We start from the raw sequence: 23,788 nt of genomic DNA, 5'->3' as shown, positions 1-23,788 counted from the left end.
AAATAGTAGCCTGTTAAAAGATACCACTAATTAAGCTATTTTCTTCCATTTAAATAAAGATGTATAATATTTACACTGTAACAGTACATTCAAATTCTTCCTGTTGTAATAGTCATTTTTAACCTAAAAATATCACCAAGTTCCTCTTCTAATGAAATAAGCCACCATTCTCCATCACTAAAAATAGTCACTTACTTTCTCCACATTGCAATAAACTTGTGAACAGAGACATAGCCAGTTCTCTCTCCCCCAGCACCATAAAACAATGGCCCTTTCCAGTAGAGAGGACATCCACAGGCCTATAAAAAAAAATGTGGGGAAAAAAACTGAAATTTTAGGCAAATAGATGGTAGAAAATTTATTCAATTCAACTAAATAAGATGGAAAACAGGTTGATGGTAAAGTAATACAAAACATATAGCCCTTTTCACCTAATATTATTCAAAGCTGAGATGTCCTCCAGCAAAGCATCTGCAATGGGTCATGCGATGTTACTTGACAGGGAAAACTTAAGAAACAATTTGTTAAATTGTTTTTCAATTATAAATATTAAACAAAGCATAAAACAGGGAGTCTGTTCATTAAAAATATATTCCATGGTCATGGAGGATGCACAAAATTCAAAAGGAAATGGAAAGAACTTAGTAAACCTTGAAGTATTATTTAAATGGGAGTTGTTCCTGTTCCTTTTGTTATGGAGAAGGGATTCTCTGGAGATGGGAAAGTTCTTCAGATGTTACTATCTGTTAATGATATTTTGCTGACAGCATCAAGACCCAGAATAGAAAAGCTATGGCTACTCAAAAGAGACTGACCAAGTAAACTATATGGGAAAAACCTAAAGGACAAAGGATGCCTAAGTGACTAGACCATGCCATGAAACTGAATAGTAAGCCTTTTGAGCTAGTTTATTGGCATCATCTATTTCAGGCAAACACCAAAGATGAGAAATTATCTGGGACCAAAGTTGAATAGAAGCAGAAGAACAGGTTGTAGTCCATCTGAAAAGCTAATTGATCCCAAGTGTCTCCTTGCCACAAAACCGTATTTTCACACCAATACTTTCTTTATGATGTTTAAGTGGCTGTGAATTCAATAACTAAATCACATCTTTGTGTATACATGTGTGAATTCAATAACTGAATTACATCTCTACTGAGAGGTATTTGTTGGCTTTCATAACAATACAGAAATCTGATGCCTTTCCGAATGTTACAGCAAACCTTTTAAAAATTTATCAAGCTGAATGGTTACTACACACCTGTGTAAGGTAGTGCTTTGAGCCCTGAACTTGGAATCAGGATATTTTAGATTCAAAACCTGCTTCAGATGAAATAATCTATGTAATGCATTTTTCAACTCTTAAAGCACTTTATAAATACTAGCTATTATGACTATTATTGTCGCTGTTAATATTCTTTACTAACTATGTGACTCAACCACTTTCAACTTTAGTTTCCTAATCTCTAAAATGTGGACAGTAATACTTGCAGCATTTACCTCAAGTAGATAAATGAAGATCAAATGAGATATATAAAGTGCTATATAAAATGTCAATTATGACTACAGCTACTACACCACCACCACAACTTCTCTTCCTCCTCTGATAATTCATGTTATGTGCCATTTCCCCCAAAAGAATGAAAGCTCTTTGGGAATAAGAACAGTTTTTCTTTTTGTATAGCCAGCATTCAATACAGTACTGTTGGACAAAGGTAGAAAATAAATGTTTGCTGATTGATTAACTAAGCACCTACTAAAATGCAAAGCATCATGCTAGGGCTAGAGATACAAGACAAAAATGAAAAATGGCCTCAAGAAACTTATAGCTTACTAGAATACCACAGTAATAGAAGAATCAAAAGTACAAGTGACTTAAAGGAAAATGTAAAAGACCCATAGTGGGAGTAAGGACACACACAGCACATAATGCTGACTTCTATGAAGTAAGTTATATAAAAATTATTAAAGCGATGAATGGACAGAAAATGAGACAGGTTGGTAATGTCAGTCAGAGTCAGTCAAGAATTTATTAAGCCCGGGGCAGCTAGGTGGCGCAGTGGATAAAGCACTGGCCCTGGATTCAGGAGTACCTGAGTTCAAATCTGGCCTCAGACACTTGACACTTACTAGCTGTGTGACCCTGGGCAGGTCACTTAACCCCAATTGCCCTGCAAAATAAAAAAGAATTTATTAAGCCCTTGTACATAGTAAGTGCTCTAGGTGTTCTGCTAAGCTATGATAATATTTTTAAAAGGGCAAAAATAGTCCTTACAGGAGGTTAAGAAGAGAGTACGAGGAAAGGAAGTACTCAGTGTAAATGACTTCCCCAGGAGTTTAGCCAAAAAGGGGAAGAAAAACAAAGAATGTTCTTTTATGGGGATGGTCAAATCAAGTTAGTTCTTAAGGACTAAAGAGACATGGGCATGTTTGTAGGAAGCAGGGAAGGAGCCAGTAGATAGAAGAGATTGAAGATTAATGAGAGTAGGGATGACTGGGTGAAATGCGAAGAATAATTTGCAGGAGAAAATAAGAAGTGATAGGGTCAAAGGGACATATAGAAGGATTGATCTTGACAAAGAGGAAGATCATTTGTATATTTATCTGATACAGAAGTGGAGAAAGAGATAGTTAGGGAATATGTCTGAGTGAGATGAGGAAGATAGAATGAGGAAGCTCTTGGCAAATAACCTTAATTTTATCAGTGAAGTAATTAAGCCAGGTCCTCAGAAGAGAGGGTAGAGTAAGGATTATCAGGGGAGGCTTGAGGAGAAGATGAGGTTTGGAATACTTATTATGGATAAAGGAATATCAACTTGATTAAAGAGTAGAATGAGTTTATTGCTGCAACAAGGGCCCCCTGACATCAGATAACATGCATAGTGGCCTCAATCACCATGATCTCATGATTTTCTCCAGCTGTTTTCAGTAGTATATAAAGAGAAGCAAAGAAGGTAGATGGTAGGAATAATCTAACACTGGAGTTTGGCAAGGCTTGACCAGTGAGTGATAGGACAAGATAGGCAAGGGATTAAAGAACAGAAGACAATGTAGAATTGGATCAGTTCACCAAAAGGTCAAGACAGGGAACAAGGGAAGCTGCAGCCAGTATAGGGGTTTTGGCCTGGTAAAGAATTGAGGAACAGAGGGAATGGAAGTCATGGTAAGAGCAAAGAAAGAAGAAGAATATTATGGCATCATAGATTAAGAAATGGAAGGACCTTAAAGGTTATCTAGTATAACCTCCTATTATTATAGAAAAGACTCTTGCCCAGAGAAGTTAAATGATTTGACCAAGGTCAAACAGGTAATAACATAATCACTATTCAAATTATATTGAAATAGAAATACTGATTCAGACTCAGTTCCTTGGCACCAAATTCAGTGCTCTTTCTACTGTACTTCATTACTACAGAGTTAAACTATTTTCTATGGAATAATTTTTAAAAGCCCAGAAGACCCAATGCATGGGGAAGAATATCTATGCAAGATTTATAGAAGGGCACTGATATTATATAATATGATATATAATAAATAAGTGTAAAGAATAAATATATGACATTGGGTTTAGTAAGAAATGAAACAAAAAGTGCCAAGCACTTGACTATGTTTTTTAGATGATGTCCTTTGAGTCTAAGAGCATTCTAAGGGAAATGTAGTTGCTGGTTTGGCTTAGTACTGCTTCTACTTCACTCAACAAAAATAAAGTAGGTACCTTGTACTAATGAGTTTACAATCCAATAAGGATATCATGTTATACAGATAAATAATGCAAATTAAAATGTAGTGAGTAAATAAAAGGATACAAAGTACTGAGATCAGATAAAGTCTCAGGAAACTAGGCTGCTTTTGCACCTACCCTCAGTCTCCAGACTTCTTGGTCCATAAAAGATTTTTTGCAAACCCAGGATAATCCACAGCTAACCAGATACGTTTTGTCTTTCAGAGGACAACAACAGAGTGACTCATATTTTAAATGCATTTTAGGAGAAGAGTTCCCATTTAGCTTATTATGGTAATTACATAACAGAATAATCTACAGATGTGGACTGGGGATACTCCGAGGTAATGAAAGGATTTCCTGATCAGTTCATGAATTTTAGGTTATGATATGTTATGTGGCAGCATTCTAGAATGCCCATAGGGTGCTAGGATATTGGATTATTTATTCTCTCAGAATATCATATCAAAAGTAAACAAAAGTTAGCCTCAATATTCTCCCGTACATATGTTTATACATAAAATTATTTTTAAACATTAAGGACAAATGTTGATCCACTGAACATGTCAAAGTTTTAGTTTTCTCATCAACTTCACCTTCTTTGTAAATCATTAAGATATGAGTTCTGTACTGTGTTGAGATGGCTTTCAGATTTTAGTATTTCTTTCAGATATGTTCTCTTACTCAGAATCCAGTACCCACTAGATCTGTCACAACTTGTTATTAGAGATACTTGAATTGATACTTTTATTGTTCCTAAAAGAAAAACTTAAGTTTATTAAACAAAAAGTGATATTTAACATAAAGGAAAAGTTCCTAAGCAACTTCTATTTGCAGAATACTGGGGGGGGAAATTATTTCCTTCTCTCCAAAAAGAAAACCATTTTTAAAAATCTAGTCATATGAAAAATGAAACTACCATTTTCCTATGGTCATGCCATAATACATAATAATCTTATATTTTTAATAGCTATTTCCTGAAGTTACCTTTTAGTTTTGTACTGAGGACAAATGAAGAATATGGTTAATATTTTCTCATACTAATCTAGGCCACTACCATGCTTATCTTTGCATTACATATAACAAGGCCTTAACAAATGTTTCTAGAATGAATGAAAGTTCATATTTACATGAATTTTTTAAAATTGGAAATTGTTTAGAATTAGAAACCTAACTTTTATCAATACCTAAATACACAGTATTAGGTATCAGCAGAGGAAAAACAACCAATGGTGAAATTTTAATAAGCATTTTACATAGATATACAATCTTACCTTTGCAACTTTACCCATATCTTCTAAAGTTGCTCTCTCATTTGGAAACTGAGAAAAAGTCTTCTCTATCTTGGTAATTACTGCATCTATATTCACTTTTTCTTTTGGACATCCTCTAGGAAAATAAAATGTTGGAATGCTTTGGCTCACTGATGATGGTAGAGGTTCCTCTTTCTTTGTTTGAACCTACAGAATAAAATATTCATCACGCTTAGAATGCCCCAAACTGAAAACATGAAATATCTTTCACAGCACAAAAAATATAATAGAGCTGTCAATGAACTTATTTACCAAACCCATTTAAAATTCCTAACTTCATCCTCTTACCTTTGAAAATAAAATTTCTGTTAAACCTAATTCATTAATTTCTAAGTATTCTCCTTTATAAGAAAATTTCAATTTATCCATTCAAATCAACCTTACTTATTTTGACAGGTAATAGAGCCATATATATGTATATATATAATGCAAATTAATAAAAACAAATTAATCCCAAATATTATTTCAACAATTATGATATGCAGCACTATGCTAAGGCGCTGTGGGGTATAAAAATTAAGGACAAGACAGTCTCAACATTCAAGACACAACTTTAACTAATGACAATGGATGTGTCTATGTGATTAAGTGCCAAAGCAAGTGGCACAGGCAACAAATGCTAAAGGATCTCAAAGGAGAGAAAGACCAATGTGGGCAGAACCTATTCCATAGTTCTCACAAATTCTCTTTACCTTCAGTCATGCCATATTCCCACACCCAATTCTCACAGATGGCCTTGCCTTCCATTTTTTTAAGAGTGAAGTAGCTATTTGAGTACCATCTCCATTTCTTAAAATATATCTATAAAATGTCCAGGGTTGTTGTAAGGATCAAATTAGATATCTGTAAAGTGCTTATTATTAGCACAGTGCCTGACACATGGTATATACTTAATAAATGCTTATTTCCTTTCCCACCTCTTCCCCATGATCTCCTGTCAAATTCAAAGGCCTACTAGCCACATACCTACTTACCACTTGAACATTTTTTAACCCATCTCTATGTCTGAGATGAACCCCTAACACATAAGTTCCTAATTCTATCCACTCTCATCTCCTCCAATAACTGTCATCTCTTTCTCTTGCATCTTCAATATCTCCCTTTCAAATGACTGAATACCTCTTCTCGAACACTCTTTTTTTTTTCCGGGACAATGAGAGTTAAGTGACTTGCCCAGGGTCACACAGCTAGTAAGTGTCAAGTGTCTGAGGCTGGATTTGAACTCAGGTACTCCTGAATCCAGGGCCAGTGCTTTATCTACTGCGCCACCTAGCTGCCCCCTCGAACCCTCTATCTTAAAAAAGAAAAAGAAAAAAGTCCCCCCTTATCCTTTTTATTTCTCTCAAGCTACCATTTTTTTCCCTTTTTCTTTCATAGGATCATAGATTTTGAGCTGGAAAAAACCTTAGAAATCTTATAGTACAACTCTTACAGTTTTACAGATGAAAAAACTAAGATCTGTGAAATGCAAATTCTCATCAGTAGTTGGTGGCAGATAGATATTCCAATTAAGGGCCCCTGATTCCAAATGCAGTATTGTTCCACAGTATCTAAGTCTCTCTTGCCTTCTTCTCCAACCTTCTCCAGGGTAGTCCAAATTTTCTGCTTCTATTTCTTTACCACCCACCTCATTCCTAACTTCTTTGTCCACCATGGTCCCTCAATTTTTCCTTCCAATGTCACTATACTAGATAGGTGGAATGGAGACAACACTAGACCTGAAGTCAGGAAGACCGGAGTTCAAATCCAGCTTCAGATACTTCTTAGCTATGTGACCCTAGGTGAGTAACTTAATCTCTGCTTTGCCAGTTTCTTCTTGGGGATAATAGAACTTTCCTCCCAGGATTGTTGTAAGGATCAAATGAGATATTTCTAAAGTGCTTAGGACAGAACCTGGCATATAGAGCCTTGTTTAGTCATTTTCAGTTGTGTCTGATTCGTTGTGACTCCCTTTTGAGGTTTTATTTGGCAAAGATACTAGAGTGATTTGCCACATCCTTTTCCAGCTCATTTTACAGATAAGGAAACTGAAGCAAACAGGGTTAAGTGACTTGCCCAGGGTCACACAGCTAGTGTCTGAGGCCAGATTTGGACTCAGGTCTTCCTGCCTCCAGGCTTAGCACTCTATCCAATGTCCCACCTAGCTGTTCCTGGCATATAGTGGGTACTTAATGAATGCTTATTCCCTTTCCCCCTCTTCCCTTAAAGACAAAGCTGGTGAGCAACACTGAAAAAAAAAATCACTAAATCTTTTTTTTCACCCACTACAAATTTATGACACATAAAGAAGAAAACAAATATTTATTAAGCACTTACTATGTGTCAGGTACTGTGCTGAGCATTTTACAATTATTATCTCATTTTATTTTTATAACAACCCTAGGAGGAAAAGTTCTATTACCATCATCACTTTACAGTTGAGGAAACACAGCTGTGAAATGACTTGTTCAGAGGCAAAATGACATAGAAATGTCCCACACAGCTAATAATATCTAAGGTTGGATTCAAATTCAGGTCTTCCTTAACCCAGGCTCAGTGCTCTATCCACTAGGCCACTTAGCGGTTTCTTTGCTGGTCCCTCATTAGTATCAAACAATCCTTCTATCCTACTCTGCTTTATTTCCTTTCTTATTTCCAGCAGTGACTAATCTAAAATAAATCCCTGACATCCACATTCCATCAGAAGACAATTTCTTAATTAAAGAGATTTAGGCTTCTTTCACCCCTATCTAATTTCTATCCCACCTTTCTCATCTTATTTATTATGAAAGTTCTTGAAAAAGTTGCCTACACAATTCAGAGGAACTTGGAAAGGACTGTGTGGTATGAAGTGATACAGAATGAAGTACAAGTAGAACCAAAACAATTTAACATTGTGAAGGACCACACTGAAAGTTTCCAGAATTCAGATCCAATGGAGTGATCAGCCGTGGCAGTTCAGAAAACTGCTAGTGGAACCTGATTCCTAGCTCAACTTACAGGTGGAAGACTATGAATGTGGAATATGGCATACATACATTTGCAGACATGGCCAGTATTATTTTTTTCTTTTGTCTGACTGTTACAAGGGAGAGCTCCCAGTGAAAAAGAGGTGTCACTGGGAAAAAACAGCAATGTGGGAATAAAAGCATCAAATAAAACATGTTCCCTCCAGAATTGACTACACCTGTTATCTCCATTTCCTTATTACTTTCACCTCAAACTCTTGTGGTTTAGCTTGCATCGCTACCAATCAACTGAAACTGCTGTTATAAGATGAGCAAAACACTAGTGTCCTTTTTTCAGTCATTATTCTTTCTGACCTGTTGAGAACACTTAATATACAACTGTCTGTCATCTCTTTCTGGATCTATTTCCTGGGATTCTGAGACACTGCACTCTCAGTTCCCTTTCTTTCTCCCTAGTTAAGCATTATTTTTTCTCCAATGACTCATCATTGTCTCCTTGATTCATTAATAATGATAGGGGGGGCAGCTAGGTGGCGCAGTGGATAGAGCACCGGCCCTGGAGTCAGGAGTACCTGAGTTCAAATCCGGCCTCAGACACTTAACACTTACTGGCTGTGTGACCTTGGGCAAGTCACTTAACCCCAATTGCCTCACTAAAAAAAAAAAAGAATAATGATAGGGGACCCATTATGATTCTAATACTGGCCTTTTTCTCTGCTCTATGTATTTTCTCCCTTGGCAATTTTTCATTTATTCCCATGGCTTCAACTGCCATGAGTTCATTCTCAAGACTCTCTCCTACCTTTACCTCTCTTCTGAGTGTTAGGCTCACATCTCCAACAGTTTATAGACTACCTCCAAACCTGGAAATCTCACTACCACTTCAAATATCAATGAGATTAGTTTGCTGTTGTTTTGACATGCTATCTTTCTTTCTTAATTTTCTCTGTCTGACTTCTTTATTTCTATCAGTGATTACAGCATTAATTCACAGTCTCCAAAGTATTATTTACCTTTAACTCGACCCTATCCCAGACCTCTTGTATCTAATCAGTTACCAAGTAACATTTGTTGCATTAGTTCCCATCTCCCCATCCCTACAGCTACCACTCTATTATAGGCCTCAATTAATGGCCCTCCTGACTCTACCCTTTTTCCTCCCTGACCAATCCCTCAAATATACCCCTGCTGGACTAATCTTTCTTATGCACAGATTTGGTCATAGGATGATAGCTTTAGAGCTGAAAAGGACCTCAGAGGCAATCTTTCCAGTCCAATCAATAGCTTCATTTTACAGATGAGAAAACAGGGAAGCTAAGTAACTTACTGAGGTCACACAGGCAGCAGCAGACGTAGAATCTGAACCATGTTCCTCAGACTCCAGGGTCAATGTTCTTCCCACATTATGATGGCTCAAGGATAAACTTTACTAAGTAGCTTACTGAGTAAAACTCATACTTCTTTGCCTAGCACCACCTTCCACAATCTGGCAATTCCCTTCTTTCCCAGCCTTCTCTTCATATCCTTCCATACCATGTACCATATGCTTCAGACAAATTCAAATGCCCTCAGGCTTTGGAACATAATGTGATTTCTCTAACCCCTGAGACAGCTTGTATTATTATTCTTTATGCTTGAAATGTCCTCCAATTGACAGCCATTTTCCAAAGATAAAATAAAACACTACATCTTCTATGAAGTCTGCCCTATTTCATTTTTTTCTTAACAAGTTCATCTACCACTTTTAAAACTTTCACTTATACATGACAGTTAGGAGTATAGTATTCTGACCCTCCAAGTATAAGACACATGAAAACAGGAATTGTGTCATATAGAGACTTTGTATTTCCTTTATCACCCAATCAACAAGAATGTGGGTGCCTACTATGTGCCAAGCTCTGTTCTAGGGGCAAGTGATCTTAACACAAAGAAGGAAACAATCTCTACCCACATGGAGCTTACATTCCAAGAAGGAAGATAATCAGAACCCAGCACCTAGAACTGTTTCTTAACCAGTAAGCACTACATGAATGCCTGTGGAATTGAACTGAATCTGCCACCGGCTTTTCTACCCTAACACTTGGCTAGTTACCAAATGCTTTTTATTTTCTTTTGTTTTATTTCTTATATTTTTCTGCAACCATTGTCCAAATCATGCTACCATCAGCCTAGTTCAAGTTCTCTTTAGCTTATGGTCAATTTCCCTGACCTAAGTCTCAACAAGATCTAAGTCTCTCCTGGCTCTAACCAATCTTTTCTTTTTTCTTTTTCCTTTTTTTGGGGGGGCAGGGCAATGAGGGTTAAGTGACTTGCCCAGGGTCACACAGCTAGTAAGTGTCAAGTGTCTGATGCCGAATTTGAACTCAGGTCCTCCTGAATTCAGGGCTGGTGCTTTACCCACTGTGCCACCTACCTGCCCCTGGCTCTAACCAATCTTATACCAATATCTGATAAAAGTTTCTAAAAGGTCACTTTACACATGTTGAGCCCTACTTCAAAAATCTCTAGTGGGGGCAGCTAGGTGGCGCAGTGGATAGAGCAATTGGGCAGTACAGTGGATAAAGCACTGGCCCTGGATTCAGGAGGACCTGAGTTCAAATCCGGTCTCAGACACTTGACACTTACTAGCTGTGTGACCTTGGGCAAATCACTTAACCCTCATCGCCATGCACCAAAAAAATAAATAAATAAAAATGTTTTTAAAATCTTTAATTCTGGTCAAATTGGTTTATTCACTATTCCCCAAACATAATTCTAACTCCACTAATACTTTTCCCATTGCTTGGAATATACTCTTTTGTTTATGTAAGTCTTCTTTCTCTTTCTTAACTGTCCCAGCTGTCAGTGAGCCATACTTTCCCTCTGAATTTTCAAAGTAATTACTGTCTTTTGTTATTATTTATTCAGTGTGTCTTGGCCTACAGTAGACTAAAAGTGCCTTAAATGCAAGAGCTCTGTCTTCTTGTTACCAGCACTTAACACACAGCCTGTTTTCAAGAAATGTTTATTGATAATGACAATGGTAAAATGATTATTACACAGAGAGAAGGACAATGAAAAGGTTAGCCTGGCTAAAACAGAAAGTTTGTAGGGAAGGATCTTAATATTGGGAAAGACTGAAAGCAAAAGGAAAAGGGGATGGCAGAGGATAGATAGCATCATGGAAACAACAAACATGAACTTGGACAAACGTTGAGAGACAATGGAGGACAGCAGGGCTTGGCATGCTATGGTCCATGGAGTCACATGGAGTGGTACCATGGCTCTAGAATCAAATATATGCTCCTCATTTAACTTTTGAATGCCATTTAATCCCTTACAAGGAAAACACAACTGGATTCATTTGGGGGGCAGGGCAGTGAGGGTTAAGTGACTTGCCCAGGGTCACACAGCTAGTAAGTGTCAAGTGTCTGAGGCCAGATTTAAACTCAGATCCTCCTGAATCCAGGGCTAGTGCTTTATCCACTGCGCCACCTAGCTGCCCCACTCATCTAACTTTTAAAGTCCTTGACAATCTGGTCCCAACCTATTTTCACCCCCCATATTTGTTGGACATTATTCTCTTTCCCAAATGCTGCAATTTAGTCTAATGAGCCTTCTCTCTGTTCCTCACACATAACACTCCATCTCTTATCTGTTTCATCTAGAACGTCTCCCTCCTAATCTTCACCTCATAGAATTCCTCCCTTTCAGACACAGCTCAAATACTACATTCTACAAGAAGCCTATCCTCAATTTCTAGTACCTTCCTTCTCAAACTTTGTTGTTTTTCAGTCATGTCCAACTCTTTGTGACCCTGTTTGGGGTTTTCTTGGCAAAGACAGTGGAGTGGTTTGTCATTTCCTTCTCCAGCTCACTTTACAGATGAGGAATTAAGGCAAACAGGGTTAAGTGACTTGCCCAGGGTCATACAACAACTAAGTGCCTGAAGTCAGATTTAAACTCACAAAGATCCTGACTCCAGGCCTGGCACTCTATGAACTGTGCCACCTAGCTGCTCCTCTTAAACTATCTTGTATTAACTATTTATTAATTATCTCTATATTTATTACACATATACATATATCTATGTGCAGATAAATATCTTCGTTGTCTTCCCCCACTAAAATGTAAGTTCCTATAGTACTCTAAATTGTTCCATTCACAGTATTTGTATCTCCAGCTCCTAGCACAGTGTCCAACACATAGAAGAAAATGGATACTAAGTGATTAATCAATAATTATCTGGAAGATGGATACCTCGGCCATACTAACTTGCCCCCATTCTTGTAGTATTCTATCTGGTTCATGTTTAGTAGTTTCAAAGCTTCTAGTTTAATGAAGGTTCTGTTGAGCTAATTAATCTATCAGTTATCTAAATTTATTTGTGTCTCTGTAAGTGCCTACAGATAAGCCATGGTTTGGACCTTGAGAGTCGAAGTTGAAACCACTCCCTGGAAAATCTTCTGCTCAGTAAGTTGCTATATTGTCTGGAGTTCCTCTACTTGGTTATTAATGGTATCATGTGATGATGGGATGCTTCCTTACCATAGTGTCTATATACATCAAATATAACTTTGTGAGTAGCTTCTTTTCCTTTATTGTATACTTCTTTCCTGGACTAGTTAACCTGTGAGGAAAATATGTACAAGATCTGTAAATGGTAGGAAGATTGCTGTAGTTTGGCCTGTGAGAGGTTGACCTCCATGGTAATGTCAGATACCTTCATCTTTCAATGAATTTGGGTATATCAAGATAACCTGGAAAACTGTCAGTTCTTCAAGTCTTTCCATGAACTTTCTCACTCCAAAGTTCACTAGAGAACTCTGGAATGCTCTTTCAGATTTCTGGGAGACATCATATCAAGGAGAGATTCTAGAAACTAAAAAGCAGCAAAACCACAAAGCAGCAGAAGAAATAATATTTTTTTGTTTGTTGGTTAGGTTTTTTAATACTCCCATCGCATTATCCCCTCTACCTCCTACAAATCCATATAGCCTTCCTGCCAACCTATTTCATCTCTTCTTTCTTAAACTCTTTTTTCCAATTTGGAAAATTGCTTTTTTTGATAGTAACTATAGGATGAATCAGACCAACTGGGTGTTCTGAGCAGGACCCCAGGAGTTGAATATTATCACCACCTCCCAGGGCAACTAAATGGCACAGTAGAAAGTGGGCTGGGCCAGGAATCAGAAATTTTCATCTTCCTGAATTCAAATCTTGCCTCAGATACTTACTAGTTCTGTGACCCTATTTACCTCAGTTCCTCATTTCTAAAGCAAGCTGGAGAAGAAAATGGCAAACCACTCCAGGATTTCTAGCAAGAAAATCCCAAATGTGGTTAAAAAGGGTCAGACACAACTGAACAACATTAATCAAGGATTTATTAAGTGCTTACTATGGGCCAGACACCATCCTGAGTGCTAGGGATGTGAAAAAAAAATGGTGAGGAAAGTCCCTGTGCTCAAGGAGCTCACATTCTAATGTGGGGTGAGGGGGAGGTGAGCCAACATACAAACAATCGTGTGTGTGTGTGTGTGTGTGTGTGTGTGTGTGTGTGTGTGTGTGTGTATAAAGAGTAGATGTTAGGTAATCTGAGTGGGAAGGCATTAATGTTTTGGTTTGGTGATGGGTCTTACAGAAGATGGAATTTAAGTTTAGTCTTGAAGGAAGTCAGGGAAGCCAGAAGGGAGAGGAAAAGGAATGCATCTGGGGTTAACCAGTGAAAAGGCATGGACTCTCCTAAGCAAGGAGAAGCAAGAAGGCAGTATATGCACATCCAGAACAGAAAAATAATCAACAAGAATATGCACTGATTTAATTCCTTAAGCAAAGCTCACTAGCCTAAGCTGCCTATTGTGATCAGCCAACTTAAATGACCAGAGTATATCTGGAGGTTCCGGGTGGCTGCTTTTTTACATGGCATCACATAAAAATTTCTCAGGTGAAAAGTGATGGTGAGTGGAAAAAGTTTAAGAAGCCTTGCTCTAAGCAAGCAACTTTCTAAGAGTGTAAGTTGTAGAAAAGGTGCAGTAGGAATTGAAGAGGGAGTTTAATCACATGGAAATTCCCTGTACCAATGAAATCACAATTGAGTCACTATCCCTATGCCAACTTCCTAAATAAAGCAGACTGAAATGGAATTTCTTTTGGATTATATTTCCCTTGGCAATAAATATACCTTTGTGATGATTATATGGTATTCAATTCAACCACTCATTACCTAATTGGCACTAAGAACAGATATTCTTCTCACTTATATATAAGGCTTCTCTAAAGTTTATTATACCCACTTTAGTTTATTGTCAATGCGTGGGCTCAATTTCTTTTCTTTTTACATTGTTCCCTTTACATTGTTAGTCATATAAGTATCTGTAATGGTATTGCTTCATTAAGGAAACAATGTTTCTTAACAAAGCACAGGGGGGGAATGTGAGAAGATGATGGCATTTGGCAGATACTCAAAGGCTCAGCATGGAGATTAATCTAAACTGATTGAATTAAGTGAGAGTGATTAACTGCTGATTAGCCTACTTCAAGTTAATTATATTGTAACCACACCTGGCAGGCCCTTAAAGCTAAGGACTTTGAACTTGAGACCACCTTTAAGTTGAGTAAACCAATGGATTTGGATGACACCTACCAATCAGCTTGAAGCAGTGTGTAAGGACCGCCTCTGCTCCAGACCTATAAAAAGCTTCCACATTCAGTTTGAAAGCAGTTCATGGATTGAAGCAGGCTCGTGTTCCAGGACTTGGGGAAGAACCAGACCAGGCTGGAACTCTAAGCTACATAGGCCTTTTCTTGACTCCATGTGTTCTCTTTTTTCTAATACCTAGTATGCTTTAATAAATGCTTAATGCCCAAAGACTGGTGTTAAAGCTTCTAATTTAAGGCGACCATACATTAGATTTTTTAAACAACACATTTAGATTTTAAACATCAAAGTTCCATTTGAGGGGCAGCTAGGTAGCACAGTGGATAAAGCTCCGGCCCTGGATTCAGGAGTACCTGAGTTCAAATCCGACCTCAGACACTTGACACTTACTAGCTGTGTGACCCTGGGCAAGTCACTTAACCCCCATAGCCCCACGAAAACAAAAAACAAACCAAAAAAAAGTTCCATTTGAAGATAATAGTTGTAGGAAACTAAGATGATTCTACCCTCTAGTCAACAACAACAACAACAACCAAAAAAGCATATCTGAAAGGAAACAAAAAAGATTTTAGTTTTATATATCAGTATTTTTACCACTAGATAGCTTTACTGTCCTCAAGTTTGTAATATATAGTTAAAATGTTTACTCAAAAGTTTGAGTGTGATAAGAAACAAGTTATTTAGGTTAAGCTACTTTTGTCAAATCTCTTTTTTAGTTTTTGTACAATGTCAATTAATATTCTGAGAGAAAGAGAGATTGAAAGGGAGGGAGGGAGAGAAATTAGTTACACAGGTGTTGGTTAAAGTTGGTTCTTCATGTTTCAGTGTTTTCCATTATTCAAAAGATATACACTGAATTTTAAAAATACTTGTACAAGATGAGGTCTAAAATGACACTACAAGATTTGCTGAGAATCTGTTCTCAAGGCAGTAGTATCTAGGGAAACCTGAGAATAATTTGCTGATTCATCATTATCATAATCTTTTACTATGTCAATTTGGAAACTACTAAAAAATTACCTTGGTGATTTAAGAGCTAACAGAAAGTCCTTTAAAGGAGAAGGAAAAATGGCAAATCAAGTAGACAAAGGTTTGGGGGTTATCTATTTTTACAATGGTTATAAAATTCAGAAGATACATACTAAAAAATACAGTTTTTAAAAGTTTTATTAATTTTAATTTTATTTTATACTTTATTTTAGAGGACTGTATTTGTGAATTTAAATTTATCTCAATTTCTTTTATGGAGAACTAGTAAAAAAAAATGTTTCAGTCAACAACATATAGTCATCTCAATTACATATAGAAGTAATAACCAATTAAATTGTGAATCCTTTGAGAACTGGAACTATGTCATTTCATAACTGTATCCTGAGGAACACATGCATGATGCCTTTGTAGAGAGATGCTTAATAAATATTTGCTGAACTGAAGAATTAACCATATCGAGGTTTGTCTGCTAAGTCTTTCAGCTGCCTTGAAACTATCTTGTTTCTTCTTATTGCTATTACAGCATAAAATACATTAGAAAACATACTCAAGAACCAAGAAAGGAATAAATAATTAAAATGACATGGAGGGGTGGGGGACAAAGAGGAGGTAGAGACTGGCTCTCCCTATCTCAACAAAGCTGTAAGTGCAGCAGACCTAATCTCAATGCTTATCGTTATCAGTTTGCCTCTCCTCAGGCAGACTGGTGGGCCTCTGCTCCTGGGGGCTCACTGCTGGACCTCATTTGGACACCCCATCTGCTTTACCCCTACTGCAGCTCAGAACACCCAAACTCCAGTTTTCCACAGAATTCAGATTTCCCAAGTACCAGGTGTCTGCCACCATGCTTAGAAGAATGTTAAAGAGTGGAAGAGACCTTAAAGATCATTGATTCTCAGCCATCTGAAAGACAATGGGAATAAAATAAATTGTAAGCTTAGAGAGAAGAAATTTTGTTTCAGTCAATGTTTTACATTTATTTATGAAAGTGACATGATACACTTATAACAGAGAGCATAGGACAAAGGGCAGAGTTAGAAACCTTTCCTTCTATTCTGATGATAAAACTTAAAAAATACCACCCTCCCCCCTCCAAAGAAAGTACAGATTCAATCAGATACGCCCACTGGAAAATAAAAATACTAGAGGTAGAAAGAAAAAAGTTAACCACAATACAAAATAGTTCTTTTAGTAATTTTGCTAATAAGCAAGGGACTGAATTGGACATAGAACAGTAGTAACAAATGAAGAATGAAAACCTAGATTCTAATGAAATACTTAAGAATGTTTAATAGTGTTTCATTGAGCAAACTCATTCATTTTTCCAATGAAAACAAAGGGAGGAATGTGGTCAAAATTATTTGTGGTAAAGATTAATATCGAAAATTTTAGCTGAATCATTTGGGAGGGGCCACACCTGGCCCACCCTGAGACTGCGCATGCTACTAAGCAGCTTTTGAAGGACCTCCCCTTTTGGGGATGAAAACTCCACCAGAAGGGAGGCAACTTCCGGTGGGCAGGCGTTCAAAAGGTCATACTCTTTTGGCCTAGGGAGTAGTCTCTGGCAGTTCTTGGCTCATGGTGGCAGTTCAGAAGCACATGTTTCATGCTCGGTCTTGGGCGTGCTGGTTTTCGGCTTGGTGGACAGTTCAGGATTGGTGAGTTTTATGAAGGAAAATCCTAAATTCCTTTGAACTAGCTTAATCTCTGGGATCGCATAGACTAATCTTAGAGCTAAGACTATTCATCTGTATTTCTACTTCCTTATTTCCCTAATTGGTTTCACCTTTGTGGTCCAATTAATTCCCAAGCAGTAAAACTTGATCCTTTATGAACTAAAGCTCAGAGGTTCCTTTTCTTCTTTTCTTTTCTTTTTTGTTTTTAGTGAGGCAATTGGGGTTAAGTGACTTGCCCAGGGTCACACAGCTAGTAAGTGTTAAGTGTCTGAGGCTGGATTTGAACTCAGGTACTCCTGACTCCAGGGCTGGTGCTTTATCCACTGCGCCACCTAGCTGCCCCAAGAAGCTCCTTTTCTTATTGGCCTGGGAGGTATATATAAAAGGGAAAGTTTAAAGAGGAGATTAATGCTCCATATATCCAATTTTGACTGTCACAATAGGGATAAATTTTGCAAAACGTGCAAAGAAATCCAAGGCAATCAGATGAGTGAACTTGAAGTCTTTATGCTATATGAGAACTTTTATCTAATATCACACAATTATATAGTGTCAAAGATGTCTATAGGATTGCACTCTGGTTTTTTTTTTTTCCAGTACTGTTCTCTTCTTATGTAACTGCCTTGAGAGTATTTTCTTTTCTTTTCTTTTCTTTTGGGTGAGACAATTGGGGTGAAGTGACTTGCCCAGGGTCACGCAGCTAGTAAGTGTTAAGTGTCTGAGGCTGGATTTAAACTCGGGTCCTCCTGACTTCAGGGCCAGTGCTCTATCCACTGAGGCACCTAGCTGCCCGTATTTGCTTTTCTTAAAGCTTCTCAGATAATCAGAAACCCACAGATACACTATGGGGGATGATATCTGAATATAAACATCTAGATTTTAGAAAAATACAAATTTTATAATGAAGGAATAAGAGTCTTATCTAATCATAACCCTCTGTGATTTCATCTCTATCTCAGTCTCCCACCACAAACCCTATTCTTTGTTCTCTTAAACCTTCAATCTCCACCTCTCAGTTCTTTCCCAAACCATCACCCTTGCACTCCTTCTCCCATCTTGACCTCTTGGTGAAATAGTTCAAAACTTCACATTATCTCTTCTTTAATGTCCTCCTTCTTCCAAAGATTTCACCCTTGAGGTTTGGATTACTCTCACCATCTGCTATTTCGTTCCAACTTAAATGTTGCTGAATGAAGCTAGAGAAAAATCACAAAACCACAGACAGGGCGAATATTTGTTACATAATTTGAAGTGGGTCCTCACTGAAGCAAGGCAACCCTTTTACATTTCCCCAACTACTCCACTTTTTTAAAATGGGCTTTTCCAAAGCTTTTTGTCCTTTAAACTTCCCAAAGCTCCCTCTACCCCACCCTCTCAGTTGAGATCCTTGCTCTGTATTTCACTGAGAAAATTGAGGCCATTCACAAAAAGGTTCCTTTTCTCCCCTCCTCCTCATCTCAACATCACTTGGATGCCATAGGCTGGTTTCTCCTTCACTGTTTTCACATGAAGAGGTGGCCTTTCTCTGTGCCAAAGCAAACCCTGCTACATGCAAAAGTGATTGCATTCCTTCTTGTCTTATCCAATAGATTGTGCCTTCTATCATTCCCACTGTCATTCGTCTTCAAGCACTCCTTATCTACTGACTGCTGCCTACAAACACAACTATAACTCCCTCTTTTAAAAATCCTCACTTGATGCATCCATCTCTGTCAGCTATTGTCCCTCTCTCTCCTCTGTTTTTGTAGCTAAACTCCTTTAGAAGGCCCCTTATAATTGATGCCTCCAGCCACTTTCTTTCCTCTCACTCGTTTAACTCCGTTTAAGTCTGGCTTCTAACCTCATCATCAAAACTTCCCTATCCAAAGTTACTAATGCTCTCTTAACTGACAAATATAATGGCCTTTTCTGTTTTCATCCTTTATGATCTCTCTGCAGCCTTTAACACTGTCAATCATGTTCTTTGAAATCCAGTGACACTGCCTTTATCAAGCTATTCCATGTCCTGGCTCTGGCTATTTCTCATACAAGGTATGCTCTGTCCACTTACCTCCACTTCCTGGCTTTCCTGACTTCCTTCAAGTCCCAACTAAAATCCTACCCCTCCATAGGAACCCTCTCCCAATCCCTCTTAATTTTAGTGCCTTTCTCTTCTGATTATTTCAAATTTATCCTACAGACATCCTATTTGTATACAGGTGTTTGCAAGCTGCCTCCCTCATTAGACTGAGCTCCTTGAGAGCAGGGATTGTCCCCCCAGAGCTTATCAAATTTGGGGATCTATAGCAGACACTTAATGTTTGCTAACTGACAAAGAAATTGATCATCTCTTTAGGATTCTGTGACACTGCTCTCTCCTGGTTCTCATACCTGACTTCTCCCTTCTGCCTTTTTCACTGTATCTTCATCCATGCCATGTCAACTAACCATGGGTGTCCCACAGGGTCCTATACTGGGCCTTCTTCTCTTCTGCCCCTAAGTTATTTCACCTGGTGATCTCATCAGTTCCCATGGATTCAATGATCTCTATGCAGATGATTCTCAGATCTACTTGTCAACCTTAGCCCCTTTCCTGTCCTTCAGTCTCCTATGTCCCACTGCCTATTGATCATTTTGAACTAAATGTCCCATAAACATTTTAAACTCACCAAACTTGAACTCACCTTTCCCCCTGAACTCTCACCTCTTCCTAACTTCCCTACAATTGCTGAGGGTACCACCAACATCCTAGTCACCCAGGCCCTAAACCTAAGTATCATCCTCAACTCCTTCCTCTCTCTCATACTCCACATCCAATCAATTGTCAAGTTCTAGTGTTTCTAGGTTTGTAACATCTCTCCTATGCATTCCTTTCTCTCCTCTGAAATTGTTTACTCTAGTGCAAACCCTCATTCCCTCACACCTAGACTACTGCAACAGAGTGCTAGTTGATCTCCCTGCCTCATGTCTCCACATTCTAAACCAGACTCCATTCAGCTATCAAACTGATCTTCCTACAGTGCAGTTCTGACCATGCCCCCATTCAATACATTCCCCATGTTATTTTCAGGATTAAATATAAAAATCCTTGTTTCGCTTTCAAAGCCACTCAAAACCTGGCCCTTCCCACAGTCTTCTTACACTTTACTACCCAGGTCATATTCAGTTGTCTAGTGACACTGGTCATCTTGCTATTTCTCCAATTGGGCGCTCTATCTCCCAATTTGGAGTGTTTTCACTGGTTGTCTCCCATGCTTGGAAACTCTCCCTGTTCATCTCTACTTCCTGGATTCTTTTAAGTCTCAGCCAAAGTCCCACACCTCCTGCAAGAAGCTTTTCCCAGTCCTCCTTAAGCTTAGTGCCTTCCCTCTGAGATAATCCCCAATTTGTCCAGTATATATCTTGCTTGTACGCGGTAGTGATGAACTTCTTGAGAACACGTAATGGTTTTTGTCTTGCTTTGTATCCTAAGTGCTTAACAGAGTCTGGCACATAGTAGGTGTTGAATAAACATTTGCTGATTGAATGACTGAGAAAACAACATCCTTCTCTAAATTATTGCTGAACACTAGAATGCTGATTTTCAAACTTCAGCAGAAACTAATAATCACCACCATTTTCATGCTAATTGATATATAGAAAATTAGCAGAATAGTACAGGTCAAGTTCTCTATGAGCTGCTGTCATTTCATCATACAACCTAAAGAGCTATCATATATACGCACATGCAAATCATATCTATATACAAATATGTGTGAGTACATATGCACATATGTACACAGATCACCAATTTCAAAAGATTAGAATACAATAAATTTACAACAGAATAAAATGAATACAAGATAACTACACTGGAAAATAATAGGAGTTTACATTTATATGTTTTTTAATTTATAAAATAAAGCAGGGGCAGCTAGGTGGTGCAGTGGATAAAGTGCTGGCCCTGGATTCAGGAGGACCTGAGTTCAAATCCAGCCCCAGACACTTGACACTTAGTAGCTGTGTGACCCTGGGCAAATCACTTAACCCTCATTGCCCCACAAATTTAAAATAATAATAATAATAATAAAGAAGCAGGGTGGCACAGGGAGTGGAGTGCTGAGCCTAGAGTTAGGAAAAACTAAATTAAATCCAGCCTTAAAACACTAGCTAAATTACTTCACACAATTCATTTAATCTCTCTCTGACTCAAGTACTTTAATTGTAAAACTGGGGCAACAATAACAGTACCTATCTCAAAAGACTGCTGTGAGGATCAAAGGAGATATTTGTATAATAGGCACTCAATAAGTAAGTCCATGTTCCCTTACTTTTCCTCATAACTCTGAGGTAAGTCTCACAAATTTTTTTTTTTCATTTTGTAGATGAGGAAATCCTAGCTCTGTAAGTCACATGGCTCCAAAGTGACAGAGCTAGGATTCCAACCCAGATTTCCTAGTTCCAAATCCAGTCGTCTTTTCCTAATTTCATACTGTCTCTAATGAATAAAATGTAATATTATTAGGATAGGAATGAGGATTGGAACTGTCATTTCATTAGGATAAGGGTACTCCCCAAGTACAGAAAGCCCCCTTACCAATCAAAGTTGGCACCTTCTCTGTCTTAGGAAAGCTGACTAAAGCACTGAGAGCTATCAGGGGACTTGCTCAGAGTCACACAGTCAGTATGTTAGAGGGCACACTTGAACATAAGTCTTCCTGAATTCAAAGACATCTCTATCCACTTTGCCTAACTGCATTTCATATTTTTAGGAATAATAATTATTATTGTAAATGAACAACATGTAAGTCAGAGATTCTAATTTAAAATGTATAATTTGAGTTCACTATATAATCTAGACTTTTCAAGACATTTGCTTCTTTCTAAAAATTTTATTCTGAATTTAAACACTAAAAAATAACATTTCCATTTATATAGCAAAACAGAAGAGAATTATATAGCAAACCAAGACTTCAATTCATAACACTTTAAAAATATACATATAGTAAATTCTACAACATATTTTCAAGGCTGTCCTATTTATCTGTGCTTCTTTCTATTCCCCTTTGTACATTAAAAAAAATGTTTCAAGGACCTTCACCCTCAAAGAAAAGCAAAGAAGAAAAAACCTTGTAACAAATAAGCCTAATCAAGGCAAAATAAATCCACATAACCACATAATAAGCCATGTCCAAAAACCTTTGTATCTTGAGTCTATTGCCTATGTCAGGATGAGATCAGCAATAATCATAAGTGCTCTTAAGAGATGATTAGTCACTGCATTGCTCAGTGTTCTTAATTCTTTCAAAGTTGTTTTTATTTACAATGCTGTTGTTCTTGTATAAATTATTGTCCTGGGGGCAATTAGGTGGCGCAGTGGATAAAGCACCAGTCCTGGATTCAGGAGGACCTGAATTCAAATATGACCCCAGACACTTGACACTTAATAGTTGTATGACCTTGGGCAAGTCACTTAACCCTCACTGCCCCAACCCCCAAAAAATTATTCTCCTGGTTCTTCAAACTTTATTTAACATCAGTTCATAAAATGCAGGATTCTCTGAAATCATTTCTTTCAGCATTTCTTATACTGTTTCTAATTCCATTACATTCATATACCACAATTTGTTTAGTCCCAACTGATGGGCATTCTCCCAGAGACTACAGTTCTTTTCTTTTTCTTCCCTCTTTTAATCCTCTTTGCAAGATCAGTTATGTTTTGTTTGTAACTATTCCTTCCCAATTATTATTCCCCCTTTTTACTCCTCTCTCTAACCCTTTCAACTTTTAACTTTTCTCTAACCCTGAATGTTTCCCATTTGGGTATGATATATTCTTGAACTGTGTTGTATGTGTGTGTTTATGTTCAATCCTTATTTGGCCATTTCATTTAAGAATGAGAGTTCATCTGATGCTTGCTACCCCTTTTTTCTGTGTTTGTAAGATCTTCCTCTCAAGTACCCAATTAGGAGAAATAGCAAATTCGATTTTCTCTTATTCTTTTCACACTAGCATATTCCTTTTACCCTTCCTTCTCTTTCCCCTCTTAAAACCCTTAGAACAGAATTGATCAACCTTCAAGTCCTCTGTTTTTCTTATTTAACTCCCTTAATATACTTTGAGGCCATTAAGTTTCTGAAAAGACACTTGTTTTTTCTCCATCTTTTAGAATGTCGGCACTATATCATCACATAACCCCTTTAAATTGCTCAAATAAACTGCCTTTCTAAGTTTCTCTGAACTCTTGTTTTAGTATTTTAAAGTTCCTACTCGGCTCTGCACATTTTGTCAAAAATACTTGCAAGTCCTCTATTCCATAAAAAGTACATATATTTTTTTCTCCTGTAGGATTATACTAAGCTTTGCAGGGTAAGTTATTTTTGGTTGTAAGTCTATATCTTTCCTTTCTGAATAATGTACTCCAAGATCTTTTCCCATTTAGAGAGGAAGCTGCCAGGTATTGGGTAATCCTGACTGTCAGGTCATCCTTGGGTAATTCTTGGTGCTTGAACTATTTCTTTCTGATGTTTCATTATGACATAACT

At 37.6% G+C, this 23,788-nt stretch overlaps 1 protein-coding gene across 4 annotated transcripts in view; it reads right to left on the bottom strand.

Annotated features, from left to right (window-relative positions):
- Positions 1–23,788, bottom strand: part of PPP2R3B (protein phosphatase 2 regulatory subunit B''beta) — a 115,453-nt gene that overhangs the window by 64,102 nt on the left and 27,563 nt on the right. For all 4 annotated transcript variants that reach the window (XM_043994413.1, XM_043994414.1, XM_043994415.1 and 1 more), the window contains exons 2-3: positions 4,996–5,181; positions 196–299 (exon numbers count right to left, since the gene is read on the bottom strand). In XM_043994413.1, the coding sequence (XP_043850348.1) occupies positions 196–299; positions 4,996–5,181 (290 nt within the window). The remainder of the gene's footprint in view (positions 1–195; positions 300–4,995; positions 5,182–23,788) is intronic.

Source organism: Dromiciops gliroides, chromosome 3 (assembly GCF_019393635.1).
Source record: "Dromiciops gliroides isolate mDroGli1 chromosome 3, mDroGli1.pri, whole genome shotgun sequence".
Lineage (NCBI taxonomy): Eukaryota > Metazoa > Chordata > Mammalia > Microbiotheria > Microbiotheriidae > Dromiciops > Dromiciops gliroides.
This window is presented reverse-complemented; position numbering and strand designations above follow the sequence as displayed.